This window comes from Carcharhinus amblyrhynchos, chromosome 28, assembly GCF_965287045.1.
Source record: "Carcharhinus amblyrhynchos chromosome 28, sCarAmb.v2.hapA, whole genome shotgun sequence".
Lineage (NCBI taxonomy): Eukaryota > Metazoa > Chordata > Chondrichthyes > Carcharhiniformes > Carcharhinidae > Carcharhinus > Carcharhinus amblyrhynchos.
The window spans coordinates 34,458,750-34,480,952 of record NC_137351.1 but is presented as its reverse complement, the minus strand read 5'-3'; the positions used below and the strand labels follow the sequence as shown (position 1 = coordinate 34,480,952).

The window sequence follows — 22,203 nt, the reverse complement described above, 5'->3', positions numbered from 1 at the left end:
CCTTTTGGCTAAGATGCAAATGAAATCAAGCCTTGGAGGAGGAGCTATACCTACTCCAATCAGTTTGGATCATGTAGATCAAATCCAAGACAGGAGGTGAGAGCCTTGTCTTAAGAACAAAAAAAAAACAGCCCGGGAAACAGGCCCTTCGGCCCAATGAGCCCACGCTGCCATCCCAACACCACCAGTCCCCCTCTTCACCCATGACCCTTGTCTAATGTTTTTTGGCCATCCACATTGAGGGATGGCCATGAAACATTAGACAAGGGTCATGGGTGGAGAGGGGGACTGGTGGTGTTGGGATGGCAGCGTGGACTCGTTGGGCTGAAGGGCCTGTTTCCTGGGCTTTTTTTTTGTTCTTAAGACAAGGCTCTCACCTCCTGTCTTGGGTTTGATCTACATGATCCAAACTGATTCAGCTTGGATCGGGAATGTCTCAACTTGTTGAGACTCTGAATTGGATTTGATTGGATTGAATTGGAATAAAAACAAAAAAGTCAGCAGGAGGACCGCAAGCAAGGGACAGGTGAATTGAGATTCTTTTATCTTTTTACTTCTCTAAGGGCAATATGGTAGCTAGGGCAGTGGCATGCTCTTCCTGTCAGATGTGGGCAATTCGGGAGCAATCTAGCCTCCTTGACAACTTTGTTTGCAGGAAGTGCGTCCAGTTGCAGCTCCTCACAGTTCAGCATTGTTCAGTTGGAGCAGCGTGGATGCACTGCTGTGCATACAGGAGGTGGAGATTGTGATAGACATTAGTTACACGGAGGTTGTCACACCACAGCTTTGGAAACGTAGATAGGTGACTGCCATGAAAGGCAGGCAGATAGTGCAGGAATCTCCTGTGCCTATTCTCCTTTAAATTGCAACTCCTGTTCCAATATAACCAAGAAGTTGGGTGATTCTGTCCCAGTCTAATGCTTCGTGCTGTTTGTTGCCCCTGTACAGTTAATACGTCTTCGAAAGAGGAATGAACATGATTTGGTTTTCTGCTGCATTGTACAAGCCAAAATGGAGAAGCAAAATTTGCATTCAATACTGCTTCATTCTGAAAGCTGTAGTCCATCACTGGGACATGCACTTTGATCTTGGTGTACCCTTTGAGCAGTTTCATTGGCTCAAACATTTACTTCTGTCCCAGGTATCTTGGTCAAGGGGGCTGGAGTTGCTGGTTGAGTGAATGGTTGATGCACCTGATGGATGAATCCCCAGAGTTCTGTGTTGGCGACAATATTTTCGGAGACTCTTGTTGCTTTATGTCCACTTGGAAAACATAAAACTCAGGTCTTTTTAAAGTCCTATATATATATATAAGTCCATGATTTTTTTCATCCATCATCATAACACCTTTGGAAGATTAAAAAGATCAATCAGTTGTGCTCCTTGTGTTGCTCCATGCCCTTTTCTTGGATTTATCAAGCAACAAAGATAATACTGGTGTTACCCTGGATGGCCAGAAACTACATTATGAATGTATGTGTCTTCTGATAGGTTGGAGATGATTCAGGAAAGATTTGTTTGAAAATCTTTTCCAAAGTGTTCAGAAGGGATTATTACTCTATAGTTTCCGCAAATTGATTTATCACCCTTATGATACAGTAGAAGTTGAGACGCTGTACTTCTTCTTCACAAATCTTTGAAAAGAGGTCTGAGGGTTTGAGTGAGAATTCATGGCCACCTGCTTTATAGAGCTTCCAAGAATATTATCTAACCCTATATGCATCATGTTGGCACAGTGGTTAGCACTGCTGCCTCACAGGCCAGAGGCCCGGGTTCACTCATTCCCACCTTGGCTAACTGTGCGGAGTTTGCACATTCTCCCTGTGTCTGCGTGGGTTTCTTTCTGGGTGCTCCAGTTTCCTCCCAGTTTAAAGATGTGTAAATTAGATGGATTAGCTGTGGTGAATGTATGGGGCTACAGCGAAAGAGTGGGGAGGAGGGACAGGGTAAGACATCCTGTCAGTGTAGACTCGATGGGCCAAATGACTTCTTTCTGCACTATAGAGATTCTGTGAATGTGTTGGATAGCCTTTTGTACCTCAGTAAGTGTTGGCATCAGACCTAATTTTGAGGAATTGTTTTGGTGGTTTTGTCTGATACTTTTGACACTCTGATTGCAAAGGCTCCAGTTGTGCTCCTTCCATTGTCTCGAATAGCAGCATTATCTTTTTAATTTATTCTTTCATGGGATGTGAGCATCACTTGCAAGGTCAACATTTGTTGCCCATCCCTAATTGCCCTTGAACTGAGTGGCTTGCTCAGCTGTTCCAGAGGATAATTAAGGCTTAACCGTACTGCTGTGAATCTGGAGTCGCAAGTAGGCCAGACCAGGTAAGGACAGCAGATTTCCTTCCCTAAAGGGCGTTAGTGAACCAAATGGGTTCTAGTGACAATTGATGGTTTCATGGTCACCAATACTAACTTTCTATTTCAGTTTTATCACTTAAGATTAAATTTCACCAGCTGCTGTGAAAGGATTTGAACTCGTGTCCCTAGAGAATTAGCCTTGGCCTCCGGATTACTAGTTCAGTGACATTTCCACTGTGCCAAAGTATTGTTGTCTTCAGTTCTGAGTGGAGGAGGATCATTTATTTTTGGTCCATGGATTGTCTTGGTGGTTTAGAAGCTTGTTGTGTGAGTCTGTGTGGTATTGGATTTCACTGACCTTCACTAACCACATGTTCTTAACGACATTCTCCGAGCTTTGGATTTCAGCGCTAAGTATTTTTCTTTTGCCCGTGTGCGATTTAGATTTTTTTATGTTGGGCAGGCCCAATATGCATGGCTAACGGGACTTGAAGCTGAAGACAAAGGTCCCATGCGCCTGCACAAAAAAACAAAAGCTCAAAGGGTGTAAAAAATCCAGTGAGATGTGAGAGAAACGGGGAGGTTAAAAAAAAATGGAGAAGTTAAATCAAAGTTCCCAGTAAGGGAAGAAGATAGAAACTAGGTGTACTTCAAGTATTGTTTCTAGTATCAACGTATGCAGTGACGTATAAAAGTTTGGGAACCAGTGCTGTCGTAAGTGCAGCATTGACTGGTTGAACTGAGGCTACTTGCACATTGAGAAGCAGTGAAAATAATAGAATCATACACTTTGAGCATTGAATTTGTGATCAGCACTGGCAGAGGCTTTGTTGTAACTTTTTGATCTCTATTTTCATTTTCCTCACTCCATCTCCTGCCTTCTTTCTGCTTCCACTATCCCTCTCTCTGACACCTCTCTCTCTCTCTCGCACAAGCCACCTCTCTTGACGTCGTCTTCCCCTCCACATCTCTGTCTCGTTCTCACGCTGTCAAACACACACTGACTTGCTGTCTTCTCTCGACTCCACTAATGAAATGGTTGTGGTACTTTTCTCCGTTTTCAGTGAGGTTGGGATTATATTTATTACCCTGTTCTTTGTGCACTGTTTCTTTACTTGGTTATCGTTGCAGCTGAAAATGTCCTTTCTTTGGCAGGTATACAACATGTTTCAGCATCACTCTTTGGGAATCAAGATCAATATTCAAGTGACCAAATTAGTCTTGCTTCACAGTCGTCCAGTAAGTATGATGAGAGCAGGAGAAGGCCATTCAGCCTATCGATTATTTTACACATTCAGTTAAACTGTGGCTGATTTGTGTCTTGATTCATCTGCCTGTCTTAGTTCCCTAACTCTAAATACCCTTAACAAAAATCACCCACTACAACATCTGGCATTAATCATTGCAACAACCAAGAGTTCGGAGAGATCTGATTGGATTTATTTTGTGCAATAATTTAATTAGAAAAGCTCAGCTTTTTAATCTATAAAAATGGTAAGTCGTTTTAAATTCCTTCTGAATAATGAAACAATTTCATACCGCATCAATTCAAATTTTTAACATTTGTACATCAAAATACAGTGGTTACCAAGGAGCCAGCTAATTACACACCATAGAATTTTGCAGCAAATTTCTTTATAAAAGCCAAAAATTACTTCCTTTGTCAGCATTTTTTTGCTTTGAATAGTTTTGGATTTTCTTCATTTGCATAATATTTTAAAAACTTTCTCTTAGGAGCAGCTGTTGATTAGTCATCATGGAGAACGGTCACTGGAGAGCTTCTGCCATTGGCAGTACAAGGAGTTTGGAGTGAAATACCTGGGGAATAACCAGGTACCTGGTGGGAAAGATGACTTCCCAGCTGTAGATGCTGCTGTGTTTGTCACAAGGTATTTGGTTTCTGTCTTCCTTAGAACTATTTGTATTTTTTTTGCTGGTGAATCCAGTGCTTTGTGATTGGATAACAAAGAGCAAAGAAAATTATAGCACAGGAACAGGGCCTTTGGCCCTCCAAGCCTGCAATGACCATGCTGCCCGACTTAACTGAAACCCTCTACTCTTCCGGGGACTATATCCCTCTATTCTCGTCCTATTCATGTATTTATTAAGACGCCCCTTAAAAGTCACTATGTATTCTGTTTCCACTACCTCCCCCAGCAGCAAATTCCAGGCACTCATTGCACTCTATATGTAAAAAAAAAAATTGCCTTGTACATCTCCTTTAAACCTTGCCCCTCACACCTTAAACCTGTGCCCCCTTATAATTGACTCTTTCACCCCAGGAGAAAACTTTGGACTATCCAATCTCATCATCTCCTTCAGTATATACATCATTAAACACAGCTTGTTGTTGTCTGAGCTGCTTAAATATTTCATCCATTCTTTAGAGAAGGAAATCTTCCATCCTTATCTCGGCTGAACTACATGTGACTCCAGGGCCACAGCAATGTGGTTGACTCTTAACTGTCCTCGGGCAGCTAGGGATGGGCAATAAATACTGGCCTGCCAGTGACACCCATGTCCCATGAATTAATAAAACAAATGTGTGATTTTTAAATGTAAATTTCACTTGTAAATATTTCATATCACATTGATTTCACTTAATTCCTGATTGCATCATCATTATTTGCTTAGACTATCTTAAAGAACAGAATGTACTGGCATGCTTTGTAGTTGGCACATTTTGATAATCACAGGGGAGTTAGGACATTTTTTTTCAAGTTTTATTAAATGTTCAGGTTAGTGTCCGCTGGTGTACTCTATGGGATGTGGCTGAGGAACTCTGTGGGAAGTGGCTGAACTGGAAGGCTCAACTCTTCCTCCCTTCTATGTATTGTAAAGGATTGCTCTCAGACAGGGAAATTGAAATGCCCTATAAGGACTCTGCTCGCCTTAAACCTTAAGATGGATTCACATGTGGGCGGTGCTGACACTTCCCTTTAGGGTTCTTCATTTTCGTACCTGACTGACTGAATTCACCAGAATACAAGGCCCTTTCCATTTCACTCCTCCATGTCAACCCTATCCTCTGTCCTCCCTGTGATCCCTCTTCAACTAGTTACTTGCCCAGGTCTGACCCCACCCTACCTCACTCTTGCAGGTTCTGAGCCTCTTTGCAAGCTGTCATTCCCCTCTGCCCTCCCACCCCGCCAAGGAAAACCAGTGATCTCAGACTCAACTGCACAAAGCTGAGTGTTGCATGTCAGCTTTAAGCAAAATGTGAACTGGGTATGATGAGATCCTTGAGCACCGCTGACCTAATCTTGAAGATAGGACTTTAAAAAAAAGGTTTTATGCTATTGAATATTCATGGCATACAAACGTATTACATATTTGAACCTGCCACAGGACCATGTGAGGCTTGACATGCCACAAATATGCTGCTGACTTAACCTCTGCGCCACAACCTGCTGATGGGAAATCAATATTTCACATCCTGCCTAATTTAGTCACGCTGCACGCCACATTTCCCATCAGCTCCATAAAACCCTCCCCAAGGTTCTTCCTCACAATCCCCTTGTATCTCTTGCCCAAAACCGTCAGATCTGTGACATCTAGGCAAATATCGACTAATGTGAACAGCTTTTCTTTGTCTATAGCACCTTTAACACAGTAAAAATGTCCCAAGGCATGTCGTGGGTGTTACCAAATTAAATACTGTGCCATGTGAGGATATATTAAGAGGACAGGAGCATTAGCTTTGTCCAAGGGGTAGGTTTAAAGGAACATCTTAAATGAAAGGTGAGAGGCGAAGAGATTTAAGAAGGAACTCAGTGTAGACTAACTTAAAAATAAATAATTTATTTCATATTGAATATGCACCAAGTAACCTAGCTCATTCCCTCGCTCATTCAAATTGCTTCAGTGACCTGGGAAAGGATGAGTTCTGTGGGATACTTTTGTGATACTAACCGCACAGATTATCAACGTAATCAAATTGTGGTAAAAATTTTGGATTGTTCAAGACAGCCATTTATAAACAGGAAGTCATTTCCTGTTCCAATTTTTTTTCTTGTGTTGAGTCTGAGATTCATCCATTTGAAGAAGGTGTTTCAACCAAAGTAGTTTGAGCGCCTCTGATTTAGTTGGTTTAACTTGATCGTGCTGGCCACCACATCTTGCATGTTTTGCTCTCCTTTGTCGAGACTTAGAACATTCCAGCTTTCCAGAATAATCCTGTGTCTCCTTTTTTCCCTCAATGAACCAGTTCAATAAACTGCTTTTCCATTGCCCCCACCCCCACTTCCTCCCTGTCCTTGTCCCCAATGCCTATTGCAATGAGTTACTTGCCTTTAAGATAGAGACCCTGCCTTGCTATCTGTCCTGATGTGGATGTGCCGGCGTTGGACTGGGGTGAACACAGTAAAAAGTCTGACAACACCAGGTTTTAGTCCAACCGATTTATTTGATAGTAAACTCTCAAGCTTTCGAGGGGACTGCCTCTTCGTCAGGTGAATGGAGAGTTCTGGCCTCGGACAGAGCGTATAAAGCACAGACAGTTTAGAGATTACTGATTAGAATGCGAATCTTTACACCTAACCTGCTGTTCAAGTCTTAAAGTGGCCGACAATGTGTGTGGAAGGAGCACTGATCACAGGTTAAAGAGATGTGTATTGTCTCCAGACAGCACAGTGAGTGAGGTTTTGCAAACCCAGGCAAATCATGGGGGTTACTGATAGCCAAGTTCCACACACATGAGGACGGTCTCAACAGGGATCTTGGGTTCATGTCGCACTATCTGTAACCCCCGTGACTTGCCTGGGTTTGCAAAACCTCACTCACTGTGCTGTCTGGAGACAATACACATCTCTTTCATCTGTGATCAGTGCTCCTTCCACACATGTTGTCGGCCATTTTAAGACTTGAACAGCAGGTTAGGTGTAAAGATTCGCATTCTAATCAGTAATCTCTAAACTGTCTGTGCTTTATATGTTCTGTCCGAGGCCAGAACTCTCCATTCACCTGACGAAGAGGCAGTCCCCTCGAAAGCTTGTGAGTTTACTATCAAATAAATAGGTTGGACTAAAACCTGGTGTTGTCAGACTTTTTATTGCTATCTGTCCTGCAGACTCCTGATTCCTACCTTGCCAAATCTACTCATCTGCTGTTACTCTTGAACATTTCCTATCTCCTTTGATCTCTACAAGCTTATCTCCTCCATGAGACACACATCCTACTTTCTAAATGCTTCTCCCCTCCCCACCACCATCACCCACAGATAAGCTGACATTAGTAATTGGTAATTGTTCTGCACAATCCTCACTGCCCACCCCCACCACCACACATACAGCACTCAAAACCATTTAAATCACCCCCTTAAAACAAAAGGCCCTCACTCTCACTGAATCTGCTCTCTCAACTATCTCCTAATTTCTAACTAGCCTTTTTGGTTTTGAATATCATTATCTCAACCTTTCCAAAACTCCTATTCTCACTCCTTCGCTTTGCTTTTTCCTGTTTCATGGCACCAAAATGACAGTATCTGAGCCAATATTATCATAAACACCAACTTGCATTTCAACAATGGGATAAAATACTTCAAGGGTATTCAAAGGAACATAATCTGATGAACAAGTTGACATGACCAAAGTAGACCACATTGGCAAAGGTGACCAAAAAGATGGGCTTTTGCTGCATCGTAAAGGACAAGTGGAACCTGGAAAGGTTTGGGGAGGAAACTTGAGGGCTTCTGGCCTACGCAGCTGAAGGCATCACCTTCAAAGAGGTGCAAAAAGCATATCAGAATGCAAAAGAGGCTGAAATAAGAGGAGCGCAGAGATCTTACAATATTGTAGGACTGGAGGGAGTTAAAGACTAGGAAGAATTCCAATGTGAGGATGAATTAAGGTTTGGAACAGAGTTTTGAATGAGCTCAAGTTAAGGGAAGATGGGGGGCAAGTCAGTGGTGCATGGGAATAGTTGAACCTTGAGGTGACAAATTTGAATGAGGGTCTTAACAGCAGTGAAGCTGCGGCAAAAATGGGTGCAATTCTTTCCCGTTTTCACACTCATTTGGCACTTAGAATTTGTTTGGTAAGATTGTCCCCAATGTCTCTGTAATTAACTAAATATTGAAGTGGGGAAACTGCATCTGGGAACTGGGGCAGAGTGTGTTGTGCTGGAGACAGTGCAGGATCCCTGGCGGGAAATTATTGTTATGCCAGTCTTTGGAGAAGCAATGGCATTTATTCCTCTACAGTATTTTATTCGATTTAAAATTTGAAATGAATTTCAAAGCAATAAGCTGGTTTACCATTTTTAAATAAACTATCTCTCTCAACGCATGCAAAAGTGAATTAGGAGAGGGAGAATTCGGAAGTAAAATGCATTGTTAAAATGTCCCATGAGATAACCTTATGAGAACCTTTATATTATTATTTGGAAATCTGGGCTAGGAATCCAGAAATTTTCACAAACACTATAGAAATGTCCTTGTGTTAATGTTTTGAATATCTTTGGGATCAATCTTTCTTTAAGAATTCTACAAACCAGCTGCAGCAAAATGACCTCATCAGGTATTAACCAAAAATCCTCTACTCTTAATACCTTATTAACTCATTCAACTTGCCTTTCTTGTTGATTCCTGCCTCCAGCGTACCACCCTCTTGACTTACTCCTTGATACTCTTCCCTCTGCCCTCATTTGGCTCGCTGCTTCCCTCTACTGAACATTCACTGTGAGCACGAGGGCTCAGGAGAGGGGCAATGAAAAGGAGGAGGCTGTGTATGGGCTGCAGGAGAGACAGGTGCTGACACAGCTTCAGGTTCCATGAATGAATTTTGGTTGTTAATTCCACCTGATAATCATGTCAGACTTGGTTCTTGTCTGTTAATTTCCAGTGGTGGGGAAATCTACCAGGTCTTTGCTCCTGGGCTAAAATGGCAGAAAATCTCATCCATCAGGATATGTGCGGCATAATAATCGAGCACTTGATGGACAGTTGCGTGGGTACGTAGCTTAGAGGGAACATTGCCACTTAGTTCCCTTTTTTATGCACTTATTAAATTTTATTTATTTCCTGTCTCTGTAAAGCACATTGACATTTTACACCTTAAAATAGCATAAATAAATGCAGATTTTTGCAGAGTCTATGCATGTTTTAATCTAGTTCCTAATGTACATGGTGTCACAGTTTAAAATGCTAGTTTAAAATGCAGTTTAAAAAACTAGTACTAAATCAACAGTTGCATTGCTGCCTGGAAAAGTAATGGGTGAAGTTGTATTTGTTTACCTGAGTTATGATGAAGGCTCGCTGTCTGGTTGGAGAAAGCTTGGTTTGCTTCCAGAAGCATCAAAGCTGTCCTGGGAGTGCTTCATATTGCTAAAATGGGATATAATTTGTTCCTAACACCAACACTCTTTATCCAAATTGTGCAAAATTCACTTCTTTGTGGAAGGTGTGAATGTGGCAATCAGGGCTGATTATTAACAGTCCAACTGTACGGGGAGATGATGGTCTAGTGTTGTTATCGCTGGACCATTAGCCCAGAAATTCAGCTAATGTTCTGGGGCCCTGGGTTTGAATCCTGCCATGGCAGATGTTGGAATTTGAATTCAATAAGAAATATCTGGAATTAAGAATCTACAGATGACCGTGAAACCATTGTCGATGGTCAGAAAAACCCATCTGGTTTACGAATGTGCTTTAGGGAAGGAAATCTGTGTCCTTAACTGGTCTGGCCTACATATGACTCCAGAGCTGCAGCAATGTTGTTGACACTCAACTGCCCTCCAAAGGCAACTAGGGATGGACAATAAATGCTGGCCAGCCAGCAACAATGAATAAAAAATAAACCCAATTAACAAATCATCTGGTGACAAAAGCCCTTTGATATCTACCATGAATTTGTGGTAGATACTGGGTATTGGAGGAATGTTTTAAACCATGCTGCTACAGTTTGATTCGTGGCACTCAGATTGGAGTTCAGCTTTTATATTTTAGTCTTGAGCTGAGGTCAGGCTCTTTCCTGAGATGAATGAGGCAACTTAAGGTACGTATTGGTTCAGTCATGACAAAGGAACATTGCCATTCTCTCCAGCTACATGTGGAGCATTTACTGGCCAGTTGCAGAATTGAATGAGTTGTAGTGCTTTAGTTACCAGGAACAGTGTTGAAGTTCAGTTGTGAGGAAACCAAAATTTGCTGATGACACCAAAATTGGTGCACCAAAATTGGTGGAAAGGCAAATTGTGCGGAGGGTGGGGAGAGTCTACAGAAGGATCTAGATAGGCTGGGCGAATGGGCCAGGAAATGGCAAATGGAATTTAATGTTGGTAAGTGCGAGGTGGTCCACTTTGGTAGGAATAATGGTAGGAAGGATTATTACTTACGTGGAGAAAAACTGCAGCAGGCGACGGTGCAGAGGGACCTCGGGGTCCTTGTGCATGAGTCGCAAAAACCCAGCTTGCAGGTGCAGCAGGTGGTCAGGAAGGCGAATGGGATGCTGGCTTTCATCGCGAGGGGGATTGAATATAAAAGTAGGGAGGTCTTGCTGCGGCTGTATAAGGCGTTGGTGAGGCCGCAGCTGGAGTACTGTGTGCAGTTTTGGGCGCCGTACTTGCGCAAGGATATTTTAGCCTTGGAGGGAGTGCAGAGGAGGTTTACTAGGCTGATTCCGGAGTTGAGGGGGTTGAGCTATGAGGAGAGGCTGAATAGATTAGGCTTGTACTCGTTAGAGTTTAGAAGAATGAGGGGAGATCTCATTGAGACGTATAAGATGATGAATGGGATGGATAGGATAGAGGTGGAGAGACTCTTCCCGCTCAGAAAGGACAGTAGGACTAGGGGGCATAGCCTCAAGATAAAGGGGGGGGCGGTTTAGAACAGAGTTGAGGAGGAACTTCTTCACTCAAAGGGTGGTGAATCTCTGGAATTCTCTGCCCGTTGAAGTGGTGGAGGCTGCCTTGCTAAATATTTTTAAGACGCGGGTTGATGGGTTTTTGATGAGAGAGGGGATTAAGGGTTATGGGGAGAGGGCGGGAATGTGGAACTGAGCCACGACAGATCAGCTATGATCTTATTGAATGGCGGGGCAGGCTCGAAGGGCTAGATGGCCTACTCCTGCTCCTATTTCTTATGTTCTTATGAAACTCCAAGGAGAACACAAATCAAACCTTCGACATCGAGAAAGGTGGTCAATCTAAACTCCAGAACAACATTACACAGAAAGGACAGCACTAGTTTAGCCCGGCTAAATTGAAAGGTATATGAATACTTACAGTGAGAAACCATTGGGAAGACATGGACCCATCACTACTCATGATTTCCATACTGCAACAAGTGTGGGACGCTCATTCCTTGAGCTTGTTCTGCCATTCAATTATATCATGTCTGTCGATCTAATCTTAACACAATTTACCTGCCTTCACTCTATACATTAAAACCTAATATTCAAAGCTCTTCATATGCTTATCTAACAATTGTATCTGTTTTGAAACTTTCAGTTGAAATCATTTGGCCTCAGCAGCTGTTTGAGTAAGAGGTTTCCAGATTTCCATTACTATGTGAAGAAGTGCTTCTTGACATTGCTCCTGGCTCTAATTTTATGTTATGACTCTTTGTCCTGGACCCCTGTCCCATAACCACTAGAGGAAATAGGGTAGATTCTGCTTACTCTCTTGATGTGAACTCCAAGGATATGATTTCAGAACTTTGTCAGAGAATCTATTTATATATTAGGCAAGTTCAGGAAAGAACAGATGGAAAGTACAATTGCTTCATCAATTGCTAACAATCTCATAAATAAGGAAGATGACCAGAGAACTTTCCTCAAATTAACATAAATCTCAGTTGGTTAATGGCTTCATTAACCTGTATCTTCCTAATTGAGTTTAGTCAAAATCATTTACATCCATTCTTTGCTTTTGCTAACCTAATAGTGGATGTGAATGTTGGTTTTATGTGCGGGTAACTCATAAAAAATGATTTAATAGTGTGGAAGGATCATTAAGAGCAGAATGAGGCCATTTAGTCACTCAGGCCAATTCAATGCAATTAGATCACTGCTGATCACCAAGCCTTAGCTGCATTTAATTTGATAAGAGTTCCAGAATTCCAATACTGTTTTTGGGTGGGGGTTGTGGGGAGAGATGCTTCCTGGTTTCAGTCCTGAATAACCTAGCTCTTAAGATTATATCCCTGTTTTGTCTCTCCCATTAGAATCATTGAATCCCTACAGTACAAAAGGAGGCCATTTGGCTCATCGAGTCTGTACTGTTGACATCCCACCCAAACCCTATTCCCGAAACCCCACACATTTACCCTGCTAATCTCCCTGACACTAGGGTAAATTTAGAATGGCCAATCAACTTAACCCATGCATCTTTAGACTGTGGGAGGAAACTGGAACACTGGAGGAAACCCATGCAGACACAGGGAGAAAGTGCAAACTCTACACAAACAGTGACCCAAGACTGGAATTAAACCTGGGTCCTTGGCACTGTGAGGCAGCTGTGCTAACCACTGTGCAGCCCATCACTAGAGGAAGTAGTTTCCCTGCATATACCCTAAGAATGATTTTGAATGTTTAATACACTTATCAGATAACCTCTAAATCTTCCTCCTTAGGTGAGTGCAAACCAACTTCATGCAATTTAAGGGGAGGCAATGGCATAGTGGTATTGTCGCTGGACTAGTAATCCAGAGGTCTAGGGTAATGCTTTGGGGACTTGGGTTTGAATCCCACCATGACCGATGGTGAAATCTGAATTCAGTAGAGGACCAGAATTAAAAGTCTAATGATTACCATGAAATCATTGTCAAATGTTATTAAAAAAAGCCACATAATTCAGTAATTTTCTTTAGGAAGGAAATCTGATGTCCTTATCTGGTCTTGTCAATGTGGTTGACTCTTAAATGGCCACTTGGTTGACTCAAACAGCTAAAAAGTCTTAAGTGCACAAGGACTGCAGCAGTTCAAGAACCACCTTCTCAAGGGCAATTTGGGATAGGCAACAGCTGTGAGCCTAACCAGCGGTGACTACATTATGAACAATAAAAAAAATTCGCCCTTTTATCCCTGGTATTATACTGGAAATCTGTGCTGCAATCTTTCCAATATATCATCCTGAGGTGCGGTGTCCAGAACGGAATGCAATTACTCCAAAATGGGTTTGGCCAGGGCATAAATAAAGATTTATTATTCGGCTCGCTTGAGATAAAGGCCATTTTCATGATTGTGCCTGCCACGAACGTTTAATAATTTGTGTATGTGGATTCCCATATCTCTTTGCTCCTCCATAGTTATCATTTGGAAAATACTCTGATTTATTATTCTTGGTTGTGAATTGCACGATCTCGCACTTACTTTGTGCATTTTGCCCTCAGACTGGATTTCTGAAAGATTAGCTCAGGAGAAAATTTTCCCCAGGCCCTATGATCGAAAAAGTGGGGTCCTGCTAGACTGATCTACAGATCATATATGGTCATGAAAGAAAGTCCTAAATAAAATAGGAGCACAATGCTCAATTCCCTGACTTTAAGCCAGGGATGGATTAGATGCATTACATTTATAAGTTCCTGGAATGCAGGATAAATATCAACCTGGATTCCTGCTGCTCACTGCTATTCAGTTTACCATGTTTTTGAAGTGCAGGCAAGGGTTGGCTCCACTTTTATCACCTGCTGACACTACCTGTCCAGGGTCAAAATGAACAATATTGTGAGGAAACCTGTGAAATAGTGCAGCTAGGTGAGACACCATGTTTAGAGGATGGGGAGGGATAGAAAGGAAATTCATGTGGACCCTGGATTTATCAATGTTCTGACTGAGTAGGCTATGAGGGTGCTCCTACCAGCTCATCAGCAAATCTTATGAAGTATTTCTAAAGCAGTACGCACTACTCCTATCTCCCTGCCCCCATGGAATGTTCTATTCCCCCTCAATAGCCAGAAAATCTTTCACAAGCAGACTATATCACCGCGCGTAATGTGCTGCAGGAAAAGACCATCTGCCCCACACTTGTACATCACCCCATCCAAGCCTTTTTATAGATATTTAGTAGTGGTTTGATACAATGGACTGGCTTGTTTGGACATTTAAGAGGGCATTTGAGGGTCACCAACTTTGTGCATGTGGATTGATGCCAGATCAGATTGTGGGGTCTGTGAACCAGGAGGAGCTTTATGACAATCGACAATGGTTCCATGGTTACAAACCTTTGACTAGCTTTTTTAAATTTCAGATTTATTTAATTTAAATTCCACCAGCTGCCATAGTGCAATTTGAACCCCAATTGTTATAAAGTTTGGCCTTAGTTTGATCTTTAAATTTGACCTATCAGCTGACCTACCATTAAGCTTTGCATATTTTGAAGTCTCTTTCAATTTGATCCTATTCTGAACTTCCCTATTCAGCCATGGGTGATGCCAGTCTGGTGGAATTCAGCCATATTTACAATGTCAATATCTGCAGAACATGTAACATGCCGGTTAGCCCAGCTCTGGAGAGTTTTTAAAACAGTGCCCCGATCATCGTGCTCTCACACCCGATTCAATGAGTCAGGGCCTAACCTGCCCGCAGCTAGCGGGAGCGGATGGTCTCCCCCCCTCCCCAAGTTTCTAAGTTCAGTTTCGCTAAATCTGCTTCAAGCCCTTATAAATTACCTTTGATTCAAAACACTCATCTTAGACCTATGTCTCTGTCTTTCAAACTGAACATGCAATTCAGCGATGTTAAGACTGCTGTTGTCTAGAGGCTCCTTATGTGAGATTATTGCTTCTCTCTTGAGCTACCGACACAGGCCTCAGCATCCCTCGTCATACTGCACTGTGCTGCAGGGAATGCGGTTGGATAACTGCAAATTAGGCTGGGACCTAGACAGGATGGTATTTCTTGAACCGGCTCTGCTGGAATGAGTTCCTGTGATATGAGACCTGCCTCTTCTTGAAGGGTGGTTGTAAGTGAGGAAATCTTTACCTGGTCTAGATAAGTGCTCTGGGGTAAGTGGTGGAGGTCCCTATTGGGTGTGCCCTACTCACTTGCTGAAACAATCCCACAAACCTGTCGACTACAAATAATCCGTGCTTTTGTGATTCCTGGACAGAAGTTATATGTAGCAAGCTAACTGCCATGTTAGAGCCCCACACAGGAGTCATGAGTTGTGACCTATAAAATAAAAAGCTTTGACAATGTCTCTATTCATTGAATCTTTTTATGCCATGATAACCTCAAGATATGCCTTCTATACAAATGGTAATTTTATCAGTTAGTCTAGGGCAATACAAGTTGCATACTGGATTTGATAGTCCAGCTGCTTTCTTTGTGGTGGCTTTCTTTGTGGTGGCACATTTGTGATGTGGAATTGCTGGCATTGGACTGGGGCGGGTACAGTAAAAAGTTTCTCAACTCCTGGTTAAAGTCCTGATGAAGCAGCAATGCTCTGAGAGCTTGTGATTCCAAATAAACCTGTTGGGGTTAATCTTGTATTGTGAGACTTCTTTCTCTTACAGGATGATCACATTAAAATGTGAGTTTAATTGGATCAGTGGTTCCCAGGTGTAATTCTCTAATTGGTCCCGAACTAATTCTATAATCCCATGCCCTTTGGTTAAAACATTGTTGGAGCTGAAGATAATTAAACATTCATGCGCAATTTAATTGAGTTCTTCAAGTGATATTATTCACGAGAAAATACATGATCTCTCGAGCATTAGAAGAGATGATTTCGATAGAGAAATCTGACATTGCTGCTTTTTAGTATTTGGGACAGCATTCTAATTGTCTAATTGTTTTGCTGATGAAGAAACTGATATGAAGTTATCGGTTCTGTGTCATTTTTCTAATATAATTTTGTGCTCTTGGCGTGAGGAATCAATGTAGCTATGGGGCATGGGGTGGCGTATTGACTGCATTGGTTAAAGGCACTTTGACATATTTTAAGGGACAGTAGAAAATGTATGTCCTTGCTGCTTTGTTTCATACATTCTTCCCAAATTATTATGGATTCTTGAGATGTAAACGATATTGGCAAAAGTTTATATAGCCCATTCATTTGATGGCCTCAGGGTGTTAAGATTTGGCCTCATTGGCCTCGGCTTTGCACTGAAAATGTTTGCTGTTAATAAGAATTAAATGAGACATTACCTCCAGGCATTTCACTTGAGCAGCTAAACATAAATTGAGGAGTTCCAGTTTGATTTGCCTTGTTTCTCCACGTGCTTGGCTACATTGGTACAGCAAGGCCATGAAGTTAAAACAAAGTGGTGGGAAATCCCCAAGTCTGACAGCATCTGTGGAGAGAGAATAGATGTAGAGATGTTGGCGTTGGACTGGGGTAAACACAATAAGAAGTCTCACAACACCAGGTCAAAGTCCAACAAGTTTATTTGATAGTAACCCCACAAGCTTTTGGAACGCTGTTCCTTTGTCAGGTGAATGGAAAGTTACATGTCCTGTTTCTGATCAGAACTTTCCATTCACCTGATGAAGGAACAGCGTTCTGAAAGCTTGTGGGGTTACTATCAAATAAACTTGTTGGACTTTAACCTGGTGTTGTGAGACTTCTTACTGAGAGAGAATAGAGTCAACGTTCTGAGTCAGGATGACTCTTTGTCAGAGTGGCTGGATGTTTGTTTGAATGGCATGAGTGAAATAGCTGGCAATTTATGACAGTGATTTTTCTCTCCAGTGACTTGACCTGCTGATTCCTGGTTTGCAGCTGACTATACTTTGACTGTGGTTTGTACATTCCATGTCAAAGTTCCTGGCCTGTTGTTGGCAACCTTCCTGCTGAGAAAGTCATTGTTGACAGAAAACAGTTGGTCCATAACAATTTTTCTGAATCAGTAAAAAATGCTGAAACATTTACCTTGTTTTGCAATTATATTAATGAAATAAAGGTAATAAATTTGTCATGAGTGAAATTATCTGATACATCTGATTGATCTGTAGAAAAGCTAACTATGGTGAGCTTTCAGTGATTGGTGGTTGAGGATATTCATGTGACTGAGTGTTATGTTTCAGGTCAGAAATTCCGAAGTGTTGAATGGAGCCTGCCTGGATCATAAGTCTTGCATCTTGAATTTGGCTAGGATAAGCATGATATGTTTCACTTCAGATATAATTCAAAGGACCCACTAGGGAGCTTTTATCAAATAAAGTTTAATTAAGAATGTAGGTAACATGTATGGAAAGAAAATTAGCAATAACTTTCATCAACTGCAAACAAAAACAAAACAACCACAATAATGTATAACCTTTAACAAATATATCCTAAGATGTTCTAATCAAACCAAAACCCTCCACAGATAAAACCCTTTAAACAAGTTCAATACAGCAAAGACTAAAGCTCAGGTAATACTGAAGTTGAGTTCTTTGGTGGAGAATTGAAAACTCTGTCTTGTAAGTTCTATAGTCCTCTTGATTAAACCCAGAAATGGTTTGAAGTCAGAACAGCTTCCTAGAATGCCAGGTAGACTTGGGTCAAGCCACCAACATCAGATTTCCTATTCCTGGAAGGCATGATCCTGTTTTCCGATAACCAGCAGAATTGCCAAATAAAAAAGGGGAGAGAGAAGCACTTCTTTTCAGCTTGCTGCCCCTTCTGAAGCTAAGACTTGCAGCACAGAATTGAAAATGAAAGAGCTCCTGTCAACCTGTTTTCCTTCTAACAATGCAGGATCATAAAATCTAATCTCAGAAAGCCCCCCTTTAAGCACTTAATGAGCAATAAAAAGGTTCTCATAGACAACCCAGCAGCAATGACATCAGCTGAAGCTGTGAGCTACAGAGAACATGATTTTTTAAAAAAACTCTTAAAGGTACACTAACACCACTTTGTGTGACTGTGTATTAGTGTCTTCTGACAGCATAACAGCTTTGAGAAAATGTGGTGTAATTTTCAGTGACAAACATTACAAGTTTTAATGGCAGGGCAATAAAGAGGTGGTATTCTATTGCGATGTGTGCTATAAATGAAGACAAATGTAAATTGCAGCATTTTTCTTTTACAATGAGTACTGGGCCAAGAATGGATGCAAAAATGGATGAGAGTGTTTTTTGTTGTAACAGCTGTCCAAACAATACAAATCTGTAATAACTCTTGACAGAACCTGCTTTAGCCCCGGATGGATGTGATATTTAAACATTACGTGACATGCAAAGCTATAGTTTGTCATTTCAGACAATGACTTACAGTCTAGTTGTAAAATCACTCCTTTTCATTGAGTTATAGTGTGGCAAGGATGAGAAAAGGAATTACAAGGTTAGCACAAAACTGATAGCTTTTGTCATTGAGTTTTTTTTCCACACTGGTTGTTCATTTTGTAATTTTTCTTCATTTCAAAAATTAGAATGTTTTTCCATTGAGTGAGTTTGCCCTGCAGGAAAGATGATCAATTAGAACTCATCTGAGTTTGCACTTAAGGTAGTTTTAGCAGTGAAGGTTAAGTTAATGACCAATTGAATATGTGTTCCATAAGCCTTGCCTGTCTGTGATCTGGAATTATTTTAACGTAAAGTTAAGGTTTCCCACTGCTTATTCATCTGTGGGTCCATCAGCAAAACTGTAAATCCTGAGAAAATGGTAATGCATCTCTAGATAGTGGGAAATTGCTTGAAGTGAATGTGAGCAGCTAAATTGTCCAGCCTGATTTAGGGATTCAAGCACTGTCTAATTTGTAACTTGGTGTCATTTGAACCAGAGCTGTTGCCTTTTATGGGTGTCATCAATCTATTAGATTTGAAATTCAAAGTGTGTCTGTCTAGTTTGTACTACACAAGCAGATGATTTTTTTAAAATTAAATTCTTGAATAGTTCTGATTCAGTTCTTTGCAATGATTTGTTTAAAGAAACAAACCTTGAGGTTGCCAATTCCCCACACAGACCAATGCAGTTTATAGCTAGCACCACACTTTCCTTCACATTATTCGTTGTCTGCTTACAGCCTCCTTGAGCACAGCAGTGCACAGTTCAATCTAAATGCCAGTGGATTCTTTGCTTAATGATGGCAGGGGAATCTTATCCTTTGCCTTCCCTTCTTCCAATAGCAACATTCAACCATTGAACACACTGGCTGAAGTTAGACCCCCATTAAACAGGCCTCTCAACGGATTTAATAAACTCCATTTTGATGGGATTTATACCCAGTCAGTTTTAATACTTCTCAGGCTGTTGTGTCTCTCTATGAAAGCTCTTTACCAGACAGTGCATTAGAAATTCTTTACTCATTTCACTCACCTTTGTTAATATGGTGTGAAGTAGTATGACTTAAGAAACGATAAAACATGGGCCTAATGTTTCCCACCAATTTTAATGCCTAACTCTGCCCAAGGTGCATCATAATAAGTGCTCATTTAAATCAAGGGTAAAGAATTGGGTAAGGTGGAACAACTTGCTGGAAATCTGAAATAAAAGCAGAAAATTTTAGTTGGTAAGTTTGCCGATGACACACAGGCTGGGAGGTGTTGTGGATAGTTTGGAGGGATGTCAGAAGTTGCAAAGAGACATAGATAGGATGCAAGACTGGGCGGAGAAGTGGCAGATGGACTTCAATCCAGATAAGTGTGTGGTGGTTCATTTTGGCAGGTCAAATGGGATGACGGAATATAATATTAAGGGTAAGACTCTTAGCAGTGTGGAAGATCAGAAGGATCTTGGGGTCCGGGTTCATAGGACTCTCAGATCGGCTTCGCAGGTAGAGGATGTGGCTAGGAAGGCATATGGCATACTGGCCTTCATCAATCGAGGAATTGAGTTCAGGAGTCGGGAGATAATGCTGCAGCTGCATAAGACCCTGGTCAGACCCCACATGGAGTACTGTGCTCAGTTCTGGTCGCCTAATTTCAGGAAGGATGTGGAAGCCATAGAGAGAGTGGCATCTTGCGATTCAGTAGATAGTGCCGTGGTGCCTGAGCCAGAAGTCTGGGTTCAAGACCTATTCTAGGTTAATACCAGCCTGTTAACCCTTCCAAAATTCCCCACTACTTCCTAAAGAAGAAAATGTGTTTGTAAAGGTACAAAATAAAAAATTACTGAGTCCTGAGAGACCTCAAACACAGCTTGCAACAACTTTGCATTGCAGAGTGCAGGGCAGTGAGCCAAACCCACGGCGCAGGACAGTGAACAAACACCAGCAGGACCTTGGAAGTTTGATCGATTACTGGTATTATTTAATGTTCTCTTTGAACTGCTATGCATCCAGAGTTTATGACTCTCTTAAAATCTCAATTATAGTATAAAGCAGAACTTAATAAATGGGAAGGATTTAACTGCAGTTAAATGGAACTCTGACTCCATAAATCTACTGGTTCCAAGCTAATTCAATAAAACAGACACCCCGATAGGTCCAATTTTTCTAAAATACTCTAAATGTCAGAGAGGCAAAAAGGTGCTTGAAATGTTCAGCGGGTCTGGCAAAATCCATGGAGAAAGAAAGTGAGTTAATGCTTTGTCACAATGAAATGTATTTCCACTAATCAAGGTTTGTCGGACAGAATACACAATGGAGAAAATGGATATTCAGGATATTTCATTAGATGCTTTGGTTGGGTGAGACGCTACTCAAAAACATGAAATCATGCACGGGGACCATTGGAGTGATGTGCCTGTATTTACCCCGTGAAATAGCTATTAATTAGTCCCATTTCCCCTGTTCTTTCCCCATAGCCCTGCAATTTTCTCTCCTTCAAATATTCAGCAAATTCCCTTTTGAGGCAATGCGTTCCAGATCATAACCACTTGTGTTTTCTTGTTTAAAAACATCTCTTTGACAAAAGAACCAGGAGGGAGACAATTATCTGAAGTCTGTCAGCATCTGCAGAAATCAGGTCTGTGACCTTTTCATCAGCACAGTTTACTGTTTTCATTTCAGATTTCTAAAATCCACAGTATTTTGCTTTAGTACTTGAATTCTGACTGCTAGTTCCTGACATGTATTGAGGAATTCAGGGCAAGCATCTCACAAAAAAATTGCTAATGTCAAACCAGCAACTAGTTCTCCATGGGTTGTAATTACCTTGAGATAAATTACCTACAATCCAAAATTCTCTCCTCTCCTTTAATTAAATTGGACTGAACTGCTGGGCAGAGAAGGAACAGATGCTGCATGATTCTATACTGTTGCTGGGAATTCCATCTGTCTGTTGGCTGTATTCTGCTGTGTTATGAATGATGTAGTTCACTGTTGCTTATTTTTAATATATAGCTTTGGGAATGTTTTAAACAGTGGGGATGTTGTGTCCTAGTTTATAAATACTCGGTTGAAACAAGACTTTATACCTTCAGTTTTCCCTGCTGATGTTCCAATATAGTGTTAGTTTCCAGCAGCTGGATCCATTGTTCAGAATCCTGTCAATCCCAAGTGTGCTTAACTTTAGATTTATTTGGACTGCTTTCCCAGTGTGGTTGATACAACCTTTGACCAATGGAAAATGACAAGTGCAACAGGGATGCTGCTTTTTAGATTCAATCTGCCTGCCATTCCCCAATTTTATCTGAATTTATTGATTTTTAAGTGGGAACTGTTGGCGTGTTATGGATTTCACCAAGAGGTATAGGAGACTTCCCCAGGAACCAAATATGTTACATTGAGTAGACTTACAGTAGTTGCTGAAGATCAGTCACTGTCAAGGCCAGCATTGTTGCCCAGCCCTGCTTGTCCTTGAGAAGGTGATGATGAGCCATCCCATTGAACCACAGCAGTCCATGATTTGTAAGTGCACCCCCAGTGCTGTTAGGGAGGTAGTTTCAGGATTTTGACCCAGCGACAGTGAAAGAATATATTTCCAAGGTTAGGATGATATGTGCTTTAGAAAGGAACTTCCAGGAGGTGATGTTCCAACCCCTAAGTTGCCTTGGCCTTTAGGTGGTAGAGATTGCAGCTTTGGATGGTAATATCAGAGAAAGTTTGAGTTGCTGATGTGCATCTTGTAGCTGGCAAGACTGCTGCCAATAGGC

General features: G+C 41.4%; 1 protein-coding gene across 1 annotated transcript in view; it reads left to right on the top strand.

Annotated features, from left to right (window-relative positions):
• The window catches only part of adamts17 (ADAM metallopeptidase with thrombospondin type 1 motif, 17), a 459,909-nt gene that overhangs the window by 66,596 nt on the left and 371,110 nt on the right, over window positions 1-22,203 (top strand). The window contains exons 5-6 of the mRNA XM_080214008.1: window positions 3,463-3,546; window positions 4,042-4,196. Coding sequence (XP_080070134.1) covers window positions 3,463-3,546; window positions 4,042-4,196 — 239 coding nt within the window. The remainder of the gene's footprint in view (window positions 1-3,462; window positions 3,547-4,041; window positions 4,197-22,203) is intronic.